This window comes from Anguilla anguilla, chromosome 12 (assembly GCF_013347855.1).
Source record: "Anguilla anguilla isolate fAngAng1 chromosome 12, fAngAng1.pri, whole genome shotgun sequence".
Lineage (NCBI taxonomy): Eukaryota > Metazoa > Chordata > Actinopteri > Anguilliformes > Anguillidae > Anguilla > Anguilla anguilla.
The window spans coordinates 15,651,565-15,665,887 of record NC_049212.1 but is presented as its reverse complement, the minus strand read 5'-3'; the positions used below and the strand labels follow the sequence as shown (position 1 = coordinate 15,665,887).

The 14,323-nt window shown below is 43.7% G+C and overlaps 1 protein-coding gene across 1 annotated transcript; it reads left to right on the top strand.

The window, feature by feature from the left end:
• The first annotated feature begins 2,188 nt into the window (after positions 1 to 2,188).
• Positions 2,189 to 12,356, top strand: LOC118209518 (phospholipid transfer protein C2CD2L-like). The gene is made up of 14 exons (XM_035384854.1): positions 2,189 to 3,422; positions 6,258 to 6,353; positions 6,489 to 6,608; positions 6,838 to 6,948; positions 7,091 to 7,201; positions 7,331 to 7,436; positions 7,605 to 7,740; positions 7,897 to 7,961; positions 8,199 to 8,320; positions 8,574 to 8,745; positions 9,019 to 9,114; positions 9,330 to 9,445; positions 10,039 to 10,273; positions 10,993 to 12,356. The coding sequence occupies exons 1-14, from the start codon at positions 3,066 to 3,068 to the stop codon at positions 11,223 to 11,225; spliced, it is 2,076 nt and encodes a 691-aa protein (XP_035240745.1). The 5' UTR covers positions 2,189 to 3,065; the 3' UTR covers positions 11,226 to 12,356.
• The last annotated feature ends 1,967 nt before the right edge of the window (positions 12,357 to 14,323 follow it).

Below are 14,323 nucleotides of genomic sequence, written 5' to 3'. Positions count from 1 at the left end.
GATGAGCGCCTGTGGTCACTGATGTTACCGTAATGGAGTAAGGAATGCTGGGCAATACTGTTAGCAGGGGCTGTAAAACATGTCTACATCAACTGACAAGAACGAGAATCATGATCCCAGGGCATTCCAGAATCTGCATACATTGTTGAACTTTGTTTCTCCCAGCATTTGGCTCGTTAATGCAAATAGCCTGCTCCTTCAAACAGGTGGAACCAGGACATGGTGGTTCCAGCATCTCAGAAACAGTTGCCCTCCTGGGATTTTCATGCACTAAAGTCTCTAGTTTACAGGGAATGGTGAAATTAACAAACAAATAATAAAATCCAGTGTCTGGCAGTTCTGTGGCTGGAAATATCTTGATATGAGAGAGATCAATGGATAATGGGCAGACTTGTTCAAGCAAACAGAAAGGGAACAAATGCTCAAATAGCAAATGTTTACAACAGTGGTGTGTAGAAGGCCATCTTTGAATACACAACAAATTGGAGCTTGAAGCAGGTGGGCTACAGCAGCAGAAGACCACATCAGGTTCTACTCCTGTGATCACCAAAACTTGAATGTGTCCTGGGCTGTTAAATCTGGTAAAATGGTATTGCCAGAATTTGGTGTAAACAGCATTAAATCCATGGATCCATCCTGCCTTGTGCCCATGGTGCAGGCTGGTGGTCGTGTGGGGAATGTTTTTTTGGCACACATTAGGCCATTAATATCAACTGAGCATCATTTGAATGCCACAGCATACCTAAGCATTGTTGCTGACCATGTGCATCTCTTTATTGCCACAGCAGGATAATGCGCCCTGTCACAAAACACATCATCTCAAGCTGGCACCACAAACATGACAGTGACTTCAGTCTACACCGGTGGCCTGTACAGACCCCAGATCACAAGTGTGTGTGTGTGTGTGTGTCTGTGTGTGTGTGTGTATTTTTACAAGGTCTTCCTGTTGTAAATCTCTCAAATTCAAATTCTCTCTATCTCTCAAATTCAAGCATTGAGAGGCTGTTGCTAACGGATTCGTAAAGGGCTAAATAAAAGATACATAAATGAATAACGCAAACTTAGTTTGAATCAAGAATCTATTTTATTCTGAATTGAGTGGATTTAGAGACTGACATGCCCATGTCTCTGATTAAAAAGCATTTGAGACAAGTGGGAGAAAGTGTCTGTCACTACTGTAGGTTTCTGAGATCACACACTGCCTGCTCTGTTTCACTTTTTTTCCTCTTGTGACCTCTTTAAGCAACAAGGCTGCATTCACAGAGTCTGTGTGCCCTTAATGTAGGCTTTTGTCTGAGAGTATTCTATGCAGACCACCAAAGATTAATCTGAGTAGAGCTGGCCTTCAACCCTTTGTGCCAGTTGCAGTGTGGATAATGCTGGTTTACATTAACACGAAATTGGATTGCCCCAACAAAATGGGAGCCTGCTTAAAAATAAATCAACAGTACCCGAATGCAAAAACAATTACAATAAACAATCCTAATTAAAACAGGTGCATTTTAACTTCATTTACTAAAGGGTTGTTATCACCCCAGCTCTGTTGTATTTCAAATACATGCATTTAATATTCTGCCCAAAAAACAGCAACAATCTATATAATAGTAGCTGCAATTTTGTCTACATACTCTCTTGAATTATAAAGAACAATGTCTAAGCCCTAGGTAGTCATAATCTGAAGGCCAGTAGTACAATGGTTTTCTTTTCTACCTCAGTAATTGATTAATTAATGCAGTGTTTGACCAGAAATTCAAGTCCAATCACTCCATGTCTACAGAGAAGTATGAAAGCAAGCAGAACTATTTTTCTCTCGTACTGCTATCACTACGGGGTGAACAACTCCAGAGACCTGTCTTGAGCACATTGTAATGGAGCGTGCTCAATATTCTAAATAAATAAAACTTTGTATGCATGCTGGAAAAAATATCAGTGAAAATGTAGGCCCGAGTTTACTCAGATATTCTCATCGTTATTTACAACTAATGTTTTAGTTGGAAAGGAGGCGAGCGGGAGGCTGAAGTCCTCCATGCAATAAAGAGAGTTAAGAGTCAGGCTCACAATCATGCGCATTTACTGTTGTAATACTTTGAGTTCAGTTTACAAAGTATTAGCGCCCCCTGCAGGCATTTTACCGTAAAACCCCTTTGGTGGATACACACGTGCGCGCCCTTTAAATATGTGTAGCGCTGGCGCTGTGTAACTATGGATTTGACATTCCTGCTCTTGCGCATGCAGCTCCTGTGATGCTTCAAAAGGGAGGACATCAGTAGCTATTCTCGGACTACCGTTGACTTCGGTGAATTATCTGAAACAACAACAATGCACTTCTACAGTTAAACGAAGATATTAAACTAGAGCATTTTTATGACTGACGTTAGCTAGCTTGCTAAATTTCTAACAGGTTAGCTAAGACATACGTGATCACCCGTTAGCATGCTTGAGTAACTGCGTGAGCGTCACAAATCAATGAGGACATGGGGTAGAAGAGCGTGAGCTGGACATCTCGGATCATTGCAAGGCTAGTTTGACATAGGCGACTTTGACCTCAAGGGCTCCTTGGCGGTATTTATATCTTAATTTAAAACGATGTTAGCAGCAAAATTTTCACGTTTGACAGCGGATTCGTGTCGTTATTTTCCATATACCCAATCGTAATTGTTTTAAAAATTATTCAAATAAAGCATTTTCCACATAAATTAAGGAAGAGCAATGAGAGAAAGTGTAGTTGGTTTTGTAATTATCCGGCCAGGACCTAGACATTCGATTTAATTAACAGAGAACATTAATGGATTGCTGTGTAATTATGGCAAATATATTTCTTGATAATTAGCCTACTAGCCAATAAGTAAGGATTCGACGGGAGCAATTAAAGCAACTGTGCAATGAAAATCTAGTATTTTGGCTGGAATTGATAGGAAAGAAATGTGCGCATGAAATATGGCTACGATGTAGCAGCATTGGGCTGCCTAGCTGATAATTAACCCTCCACAATCTGCTCTGCCGAAACTTTCCCTTAGCATCAACATGCCATCACTGAGCGTTCTAGGGCGTTGTGATACCGTCTAATGCATACGGCTGTGACGATGTTTGAGGACGTCGGCTGGATGCTGTTGGTCGCTGTTTTCCTTGTCTCCGTCTTGACAGTGCTCTTGTGGCTGGTACAGCACAATGTTGGGGGGCGGACTGCTGATGCTGCCTCGTGGGCTCTGCCAGGGAACCTGAAACCCCAGGTCCTGGCGCGTTGCGTGTGGAGCTCCTTACGTAAACTGTGGATCAGAAGGGATGCGGGAGCCGGAGACGAGGGGGTGTGCGCAGCTGGAGCCAAGAGCTTGCTGTCCTCTCTTTTCTCCTTCAGGTCTTTCAGAGAAAATTGTCAGCGGGCCTGGATTACAGCGCTCAACGAGCAAGCGTGTCGACACGGGGTGAGTCGGACTGGGCTGAGTCAGACTCAGTAGTATCGAGTCTTGTAATTTTGCTGAGTCCTAATGTAGAAATAGAACTTTTTGCGCTGTACAGGCACAGTAAAATGTCCACTGTTAATTAAACTCTAGCAGAGTTTATGAGTCCAACTGGGACCGTGTGTACTCTGTAAAAGTTGATTTAACACTGAACATTTTACTGTGTGCAGAGACTACTGTATTTCGTCATGTTAGTATACGGGGGAAATGAAGTATTCACTTTAAAAAAATAATAAAAATAAAAAAGGATTTCAGTGAACACATAGGAAGTAACACAATTTGATATAGTTCAACAACTAAATTTTACCACCTGTAATTCATGTTTCAGGCTAATAACATGGATTGGAAATGTGGACATGTTCTTCTTTGATAGGACAGTGAGACCTTTAAGAGTGTGTTGAATCAGGACGTAGGTTAAATATCCCAGCTGAAAGAAGGTATCACCTACAGCAGTGTCCTGATTGGGTGCCTTTGGATTTTAAATGGTCCAGAGAGCCGTTGGTTCGTATAGGACTAACACTAATTACACTCTTGCATCTCGATTTACAATGTGTACAAGTAAGCACTTTCACATTCCGTGTCTGTATGCTTGTTTAACGTGGAGATTTGTCATCTGTGCAGTGCATTGTACATTTTTGTGATTTTCATGTGAAGTTATGGTTATTGTCATGGCAGTAAAGCAGGCTGAGAGAGAAGAGTGAGACATTGATGGAATAAAAGATTGTGAGAGAGAACATGTGAAGTGAGATGAGAGGGAGTTCTAGGGCACACAATGCTAGGGGATTGAAGGATCTGGACCGAGGCTCTGGAAAGGGGAGGTGTGGGAGTTGAAGTGCATTATTATCAAGAGCTGGAAGGGTTCCTTATGTAACTGCCTGCTTCAGGTGCTTTCACATTGTGAGACCAGTGCTGGGTGAATTCTTTCTTGAAGCTAGTCAGAGGTGGCACTGTCTCTATCTGGTTTATTGCTTTTTATAGATTCTGACATGGGAAGGCAGGGTGATTAACTGCTGTATGTGTTAGTAATTTGCTGGGGATATGGAGAGAAAAGAAGGCCTTGTGATATGATAATACAGTTGTCAATGGAACTAATGATTTAGTGTGATATAGGCCTAATGCATTTTTCTGCATTGTTGATAGCTGAACAAACATGAATGAAAGTCACTAATGACAATCTGTGATAAGGGAAAGAGTGCAGTTTACTATGTTCCTCTCAAATAGTGAAACAATTTGTGCCACTTCTGTGACACTGCTGCAGTGGCAGACTTGTTGACACTGATTGTACCTGTTTGAAAGTTTGTGTTTTACGGGTGCACTCAGAATCCCACCCCCTTCTGTTTTGGAGAGCAATGATCTGGCTAAGTGCACAGTTAACATGGTGTATGTATTCATGCAATATGTGGTTATGCCACTGTCACAATGCCATAAAGTGTACATTCATGTATATGAAGGTCACAGGATGGAGCATGTGCTCAGTGAAACATGCATATCGGTATGTAGACATGTAAAGAGCACAGTATGTTGCAGTTTGTTGAAGGCTCTGTTGTTGCAACTGTAATGCGGTTGTCACAGGCTGTGGCTTGGTCAGATGACACTTACCCTGGCATCTGTGAGTGTCCTGGGTTTGCCAACCAGATTTAGGTAAAAATGTGGCCTTTTGTGAGAAACAGCAGCCTTAGCAGATGGCTTACCTGGATCCTCTGAGCAGGGAAAAGCTGTGGGAAGCAGAGAGGGAGGCTGTGGGGGGCAGAGAGGGAGACTGCGGGGAGCAGAGAGAGAGGCTGTGGGGAGCAGAGAGAGAGACTGCGGGGAGCAGAGAGAGAGGCTGTGGGGAGCAGAGAGAGAGGCTGTGGGGAGCAGAGAGAGAGGCTGTGGGGAGCAGAGAGGGAGGCTGTGGGGAGCAGAGAGGGAGACTGTGGGGAGCAGAGAGGGAGGCTGTAGGGAGCAGGGAGGGAGAAGCTGTGGGGAGCAGAGAGGGAGGCTGTAGGGAGCAGGGAGGGAGAAGCTGTGGGGAGTAGAGAGGGAGGCTGTGGGGAGCAGAGAGAGAGGCTGTGGGGAGCAGTGAGGGAGACTGGGGAGCAGAGAGAGAGGCTGTGGGGAGTAGTGAGAGAGCCTGTGGGGGGCAGAGAGGAAGGCTGTGGGAGCAGAGAGGGAGGCTGTGGCGAGCAGTGAGGGAGACTAGGGAGCAGAGAGAAAGGCTCTGGGGAGCAGAGAGAGAGGCTGTGGGGAGCAGTGAGGGAGACTGGGGAGCAGAGAGAGAGGCTGTGGGGGGCAGAGAGGAAGGCTGTGGGAGCAGAGAGCAAGGCTGTGGGAGCAGAGAGGGAGGCTGTGGCGAGCAGTGAGGGAGACTGGGGAGCAGAGAGAAAGGCTCTGGGGAGTAGTGAGAGAGGCTCTGGGGACCAGAGAGAAAGGCTCTGGGTCAGGAATGATCTAGAGCATAGAGGCTATTTGTGGTGAGGTCAGTGGTCCGTTGGGGTGCATACAGTGAGTGAGGGTTACTGCTGGATTATGGGAGAGAGTTGAAGGCTCTTTATGTAATTTAGAAATGATTTCAGATTGGTGAAGGCTGTTGTCATATTTTAGAAATTAGTTTAATAAGATTATTATTAAAAAGGGATTTATGATGGAAGCCACCAATATCATCTCTCCTCACGATATTCCAGCATGTTGTTGAAGCTGTGAACAGAAGCGTATCCAAGTTGTCATCTGCCTTTTATCTGCTGTTTAAGAAGGTTCATAGGCTGGAAGAACCTTTTGAGAATACTCTAACCAGGCCATGGTGCTCCTCTCCCTCTGCAGTGCTCAATACAGATCACTTTTGAGGACAATCTGCAGCTCCCCCCATCTGCCTCCATCGGTCAGGTGACCTGCATGGACCAATCAGCATCCACTATGGTGAGTTTGGATCATTTAAACTGTAAATAAATACTTCTCTAAATGCAGGGTCATTTAGTTACCATTATTTTATGGTCTGTTGGCTGTTATCCATAACTGCTTCCCCCTCTCTTTCTCTTTGTCTGTCTGCTCCAGGTGTTGCAGTGCGATTGTAAAGTTGGCACATTAACGTTCCCAGTGACTGTCACTCAGCAATCACCAGCAGCGGTGTCCGTGGATACATACCAAGTCACTATAGCACCAGCACAGTTTCAGGTAATACCAGTTTGTGTAATTTGTATTGGTGAATGGTGAGATAGCATCTATTACTAACTTTCAAAATAAAGACAAATAAATAGAAACATATTTCAGAACTGAAATACCATTCTGCCCCTTGATCTGTTCATTGTCTTGTATTGAAGCATTCTGACTGAGATATCACTATACCTTTCTTGCTCTCAAAACACATAAACACTAGAACCATATTTCTACTCTCCCTCTCCAGCTGGTGGTGTCTCTGGAGGAAGTGGATGAAGAGGGTCTTCTGGTGTCCTGGTCTTTTTCCCAGCAGCCTCTGCTATCTCTGGCCGTGTCCCCCTGCCGAGCGCATCAAGAGGTGATATAGACTGATCTTGGGCCAGTCTACTCCATCCACACGCGGTATAAAACTCAGCGAGGTCAGATAGACTGAACTGGGTCAGTTAATGAGGAATGTGATCTGCTGTCTAAGCGACATCTGGGTGCTGTGCTTTGTTCAGGGATGTGAGGAAGTGGTGGATGTCAACATGATCGAGGATCTGGTGGAGAATGCCATTGTCAGCACTCACCCTGCCATGATGGTTAACCTGAAAGCCTGTGAAGGCCCAGCAGTGAGTCACCTACCCCTTCCTCTCTGCACTCCTTCACACACGTAAACATCTCTCCTCCCTGCCATCTGCTGGTTTTCACTGTGGACTGAGCATGGAAGGGTGACCTCACCTGTATTTTTCTTTCATCAGTCTCCAGCGAAGAGGCAGACTCTGGGGCGGAGCTCTCCTCCACCAGGCACCCCTGTGCAACGGGTTGCAGTCCATCACCTCAGAGTGACTGGCCTCACAGGAGGGGGTAAGGCTGTAGGAGGGGAGGGAGGTCACGTTTTAGCTGGAGGAGAAGCCATAGGAGATGGAGCCAAGGCTTCAACAGGAGGAAGGCGTAAGGCTTTAACAGGGGGAGGGGGAAAGGTTTTAGTTCACACGGAGCAACGACAGTGACGGTGGTAGTTTGTGTCCTCAGGGGGCCAGTTATTCCAGCTGCGGGAGCTCTGCTGTGCATTTGATTTGGACCCACCAACCCAGGAGGCGAGGAGTGACTTCCTGCCTGCCCCTGTCAGACCAGGGGCGGAGCTGGAGTGGAACGAGGATGTGGCTTTGTAAGAACCTGGCCTGTGGCTGTCCCTAATTTAGCAATGCTAGAAGCTGCTAGAATGTCTCTAAAACACTACTTTAGTGATTCTGAATTGCACACTAAAACACTACTCGGTGAATTTGTCTGTGGGCTCAGCTCTGAATTACTACTGGTTTCACAGCGACCTGGATGCAGACACCAAGGGGCTGAGGATACGGCTGGTGGAGAGGAACAGCATGGGGGAAAGTAAGATTCCTTTCAGTATAAAAGTCACTGATGAGAAAAGATGATGAGAGCTTATCATTATACAGGTGCACACTGCAGGATGCTTATGTAGGTGGTAAAAATATTTTCATGTGAACAGAATCTGCACACAAGGCTTTTTTGCAATCCACACATCTTATATGGAAGCTGTTGTAAGTTCTGCTGATCTCAGGACTTGCATAAGCAAAGCTTGGTGTTTTTTTTTTTTTTTTTTGACAGAGTTCCTGCCAGGCCAAGCATCCATACCCCTGAATTTCTCACGGAGAACTCCCACTGGACGACAGGTTCTGTCAGTCAGCACAGGCCCCGGGCTCCCGCCCACAGCCACTGTCATCCTGGAGGCAAGTGATCGACTTTTGAATGTCTCATGTCTGTGCTCAAGTAGCCAAATAAAAGATCTCACAAATATATTAATCAGAAGTCCATAATTTCCCCCCTTAATTTTCCCATTAGTTATGACTGCTGTCATAGGATGGTATAGTATAGTAGGTTCAGTCTTTTTCCTCTCTTGGACACCTAGTGGTGTTCTAACAAAAGTAAATAAATAAAAATAAAACTGCTCCAACTGTGTTAAAAGTCCACTTCCCCCTGCAGCTGGTGTTCCTGGAGGCAGGCGATGCCCAGAACTGTCACCGTGACACTCAGCTCTGTGTACTGCCAAACCCTACGCAGGAGGTGGAAACAGACAACAGCCCAATTCCCGACTGCAAGATGGTCAGCATGGCTCCTACTGTTCAGACACAACAGTTTCTGGCCTGCAAACCAGGTCAGAATCATTCCGTATCCCTGTTCCTGCTGGCGGGAGAGTTGGAAGATCTTCCAGAATGTTACTCATAATGTACACAATGATTAAGAATCTGTCTAGAACTACAATTTATTTGACATGCTAGAAATGAATTGGAATTTTCCCACAGTATTTGTACAGGAAGTCAGGGAGTTGTATGACTACTGATATTATTTGGTGTGAACAGGCCGATATTGTGATGTTGGGTAGATCATTGGAAAGACTCTCTCTCTCTTCCTCTTTCTTTCTCTGCAGGTACTGGTTCTCCTTCCTGTTCTCCTCACAGAGTGAAGCAGGCAGAAATAGCAGTACTCAGAGAGCCCTGTGGAAACTCCAGTCCCACCAGCAGCTGTGAGTTCAGATGCATGCTCTGATTGGTTCAGCTGTTATAACAGATGTGCGGTGATTGGTCCAGTTAGGGACAGACCTCAGGAGAGTTTAAATGGCTTACATTTTTTGGGGAGGGATATTGTACGCCTGCTCGAAGGTTAAAAATGTGTAAATGTAGCCAATATATTGCTTGCACTTGCTGTGATGCTTGCGTTTTTTGCTGTGTTTGTCCACAGTGAAGGCTCTCCTCTCTAATGGCCTAGACCCCATAGATGACACTGCCATTAGACACCTAATTATGAAGCAGGCATCATCAAAAAGGGGTGCCACTATCATCACTGCGGGGTCAAAGGTCAGATTCAGTACCCTGTCAATATTCATGAGCTCAGCATTTATACTCAACCTACTATACATGAGGTTATGAAAGCAATATAGAATTTGCTAATTGTTCAATGCTGTTCTAGCTCTTCATTACTGTGACTTTATGTGTTAAGCCTGATTTATACTTCTGCGTTTAATCTACGCCATAGGTACGGCGTAGCCGCGTTCCCTACGCCGTGGCCTGACGTGCACCTCCCCAGAAATGTAACTACACGTCGCGGCGACGCAGACCACAACAACTGTGATTGGTCCGCTTGGTAGCATCGCATTTCCTCCTACGCATTTCCAACTAGCGTTTTGGCGGTGTATTGCAGAGCAACACAGACAGACCACGCACAATTAAAAATGCTCACAACGGCGTAGGCCACTTGCGTAGGCTACGGCGTAGGCTCTACGTAGATTCAACGCAGAAGTATAAATCAGGCTGTATACTCACCTTGTGCATCAATGATAATAAGCAGTTTGGTAAGGTGTAACCACGTATACTGTGTCGAGTTGAGGAGGTCAACTGTAACTCTTTACATGGCTCTGGTGCTGTGGGTAAAGAGTGTTTTGGTGCTTCAGGACCCCATGGCAGCAGGAGGATCTGGCTGCACTTCAATAGCAGACACTGGCCTGCAGGGGGAGCACTCCCTGCTGGGAAATAACAGCGACAGGTCCAGCTCTCAGAGGGTCGTGTGGCAGAGCTGTGATGAGGCAGCTCGCTCCAGTAACTCTGAGCGTCACTCCGCTGATGACCTGGAGTCTGAGACGGGCTCCAACGGGGCCCTGGAGACACGCAGTCTCAAGGACCACAAAGGTGACACACCTCCATATTAATATATAATACACATTAGTGTACCATTGTTATCTAATAATAAACTTTACATCTGGAGCTTTTCAGGACAGCTGATCAAGGTGATTTACAATTAAACAATATAATAAAACAATACATTTCAAATATGCATTAATATTCTACTTCAACGTCCAGGAAACTGGATTCAAATTGTGGTTATATTCCCCAGAAGTGACCATGCATATTTATTTAAATTTGTAACCCAATTATAACCATTAAATAAATAAAAAAACAATATTAAACTATTGTGACTTGTTCAGCAGATAAGGACAGGTTGGACGTGTATCCTGCACTCATTAACATTCATATCCATAAGACACGTCATATGTAAACCATATGGCTCTTGTACAAGCTCTGATGAAACAATCTGTACAACTGGTGATTAGTATTTGTGTTTGTAAACTACTAATGCATTTCAGAAATCTTTGATATTATCATCATTTGAAGTGTTCTATGACTTCCTCTGTTGTGACAGTTTACTTCCTGTATAGTGAGCTCAAACCTCCTGTGGTGTTGCAGTGGGTTTCCTGCGCAGTGGCACAAAGTCCCTGTTTCGGAGGAGAGCACAGCAGAATGCATTTCAGAAATCTTTGATATTATCATCCTTTGAATGTTCTATGACTTCCTCTGTTGTAACAATTTACTTCCTGTATAGTGAGCTCAAACTTCCTGTGGTGTTGCAGTGGGTTTCCTGCGCAGTGGCACAAAGTTCCTGTTTCGGAGAAGAGCACAACAGAAGGACCCGAGCCTCAGCCGGTCCCACGAGGACGTCTCCAACCTGGGCCAGAACTCCGTCACGCGCAAGAAGTCTGGAAGCTTCTCCCGACGCCTCATCAAACGCTTTTCCTTCCACTCCAGATCAAAGAACAAGGCCAACGCTAACGTTAATGGAGCACCAGCCACCACTGATGACTAAGAAGTGGGTGGGGGGGCGGTGTCCTCCTGCGCCCTCCAATGCAAAGATCCTGAGCCTCAGGCCAGTAGCTTTGTGAACTGAAGGATGAAATGAAGTCAGTTTTAGAGTGAAAATAACTGCTGGAGCAGGTTTCCAAAGACTGACTGTTACTATGAAACCGGATCTGATCAAGCATCGTGCCTCTCACCCATGTTGAGAGCACCTGCTTTCATTTACAGCAAGCACCAGACAAGGCACTTTCCCTCCGATTCAAGGGAAGGACATGCAGTTACTTGCACAGATGCCAATAAGGGAAGGGGGCAGGAAAGGGAGAGGGCAGCAGGGAAAGCACAAACAGAAGAACAAATGTTTTAATGTCCAGTGCAGGAGCCTGCATTTGTGCTGTAATATGTGTAATGTAGTTTTAAAGCTCCTATATCCATATTGACGGGTGTATATTGCAAATGTATGTAAGTCATAAAAATAGTTTCCTTTCTTTTTCATTTCCTTCTCATTCCCCCTACTACAGCCAATAAGGGCTTAGGCATGCCTGCCTTTGACACAGATCAGTGTTGTTTCTCACTGTCCTCCTAGACCCATTACACTACTCTAACTCTGACCCGCCGTCCTCATAGAGGGCCTGACCCACAGCAGGCCACTGAGCCCCAGAGTCGGATGGCTGTCTCCTGAGGGGATGGGGTAGTGTGACATGCTAGAATATTCCTGTAGACTAGAGAGGACTACACCCCTTGTACAGGAGTAATAATCTCATTTTTTAAAAACTTGATTGCCTGATATTTATTTATTTATGTATTTATTTATTTATCTATTCATTTATAGTCAAATGGTGTGGCTTTTTGTGAAAAAGTCTTATTTTCTCTTTGGTACAGCACTTCATAATAACAAGAATTTTTTCTTGAAATGTCATGTAGCTCCTTGAGTTAATCAAAAGTTACAATTTAGTTGTTAAGCAGACATGTTTAGCCAAAGCAATTTATAAAATTCACATGGTAATTCCGGCACACACTTTAAGCTTTTCTTTTAAACTAGTGTGGCTAAAGCCCCCAAGTCTTTGTTGTTAAATCCCAGTGGTTGTTTCCTCTAGTTTTCTTTATTATTGAAAAATAAAAACAAACATCAAAGTATATTAGATGTGTAGTGTGTATGAATTGACATCTTTTTTCCCCTCAAGGAAAGGTGCAAAGATTATAGCTTGTATGTCACCAACACCACAGCAAAAAAGCGCTACTTCACACGCTATTCCATTGACTCAGGTCGGACAATCCCGAACATTCTCCAAACTACATGCAAACATACAGTATATAACCGACACAAGACGACATTTCTAGGTTTATCGTTGTCAACATCACTAGTTCACTGTATGACACGCGAAAGATCGTTTTTTCCCCTCGAGCGCCAGGAAGATGCGCGAGCTTGAAACTAGCTAGGTAGTCTACACCTACTCTTTTGTCCGCACGTCAGTATGAAATAAGAAATAAATATACTCAGCTGGTTATAGAAGAAAGTTATCTTATCGTAATTGCATTTCACAAATTATTACTTGTAGAAGTCTTGTGGCTATTTAAATATTTTAACCGAGCTTCCTCGTAACGTTTGCTAGCAAGCAAACTTTGGAGTGTAGCCTAGCTAAGTAGACTACAGCGTCGCGATGATACTTTGCTAGCTAGACTAGCTACATGTTAACTGAGTCATTTTTTTTCTTTCTTACAACTATCACGTTATACATTTTTTCACAGCGTGGTGCTTATATTCTGTATCTTACTCTTCGTAGACAATATTAATTTAAAACTGAGTTGCTGTTGTAGCTAACCCACCAACCTCTGTGACTTAAACGTTAAAGCAGTGATATATGGGGAGTACAAATCATCCATCTATAACGTTACCAAAGTAGCTATCTAAAATTGCTATTTGTAGACAGACAAACGTAACATTTCTGTTCCAAAACCCGCAGGTTAACAACAAAAGTAAATTGATACATTAGGTTGAAATGACAGGAAGAGGCAAGACAGTGACCGGAAGAGGAGTGGACGCTAAGGGACCAAAGACTAAAATGACAAAAGAGGTCAGAAAATATGTTTGGATTATGTTCTTATTAGTGCACTAAATAGTTATAGTCACCAGTAGTAATAGTAAGTAACAGTAATGGTAATAGTCACCAAAAAGTTACAAGAAAGATAAATGTATGATCCTGTGGACAGCCAACCCCTACCCCTGGTTTTGTTGGTGTGATGGCTGGCGGGTGTAATAATATTTGTTTTGCACAATATGAATTTAATAAACAAATAAATTCAGTGGTATATGTTTGACAGGTTGAGGAAGCACCCATGTATTGTGAAAGTTCTCCCATGAAAAAGAAACGACCTCTGTGTGACAAATCTCCTGCTTTAAACAGCTTGAATGTTTTTCAGGCTGCAGTGACAGGTGAGTTCCTGTATTCATTTCATTTTATGGAACTAAAATATAATCTCAGAACAATAAACCTTATACTCACCCAATGTTCCATTGATACTTTCCAGGCTTTTGTGAAACAAATTCCACATAGTTTTAAGATTGCAGCAGAAGAATGCGTATTTTGTTGCATGGAGTTTTATAGAAACATTTCAGTTTTTCCCCTCTCCTTTTTACAGATACTAATAGAGAGGTCAATGTCTTATTTTCAATGTTTGCAGAAGTTATGAGGTAGGTGTTGTCTATTTTAAAATATATATATTTTTGTCTTTTTCAGCATATAATGCCAGTTACAGGGTCATTCAATGTTGTTTAAAATTAGACTGTAGGCTGACTCACGGCCTCATTCTGTTACTTGCCGTATATTATAGCTATGGCTAGAGGGCAGCAGATGAACTAGTGTGTGAGGTCCACAATTAAATGGGACCCAATGGGGCTAGGTGTCTGAAATCAGAATAAAACCCACCTTAAAAGCCATTACTCTGTAAAGACTTTGTAATGAACTAAATTTCATTGTCCAATGAATGAATAAATAAATATTAGCATATATGCTGACAGGTCTTAGTTTCCCCTCTCTACAGGATTTTTAAGGCCAAGACACAAGCACTGCAATTACCTAATCCTGATTGACTGAGCATGCCAATGAGTAA

Coding starts and splice junctions, on each gene's coding strand:
- LOC118209518 (XM_035384854.1), top strand. CDS start 3,066: ATGCATACGGCTGTGACGATGTTTGAGGACGTCGGCTGGATGCTGTTG. Junction 6,354..6,488: donor ACCAATCAGCATCCACTATG/GTGAGTTTGGAT, acceptor TGTCTGCTCCAG/GTGTTGCAGTGCGATTGTAA. Junction 6,949..7,090: donor CCTGCCGAGCGCATCAAGAG/GTGATATAGACT, acceptor TGCTTTGTTCAG/GGATGTGAGGAAGTGGTGGA.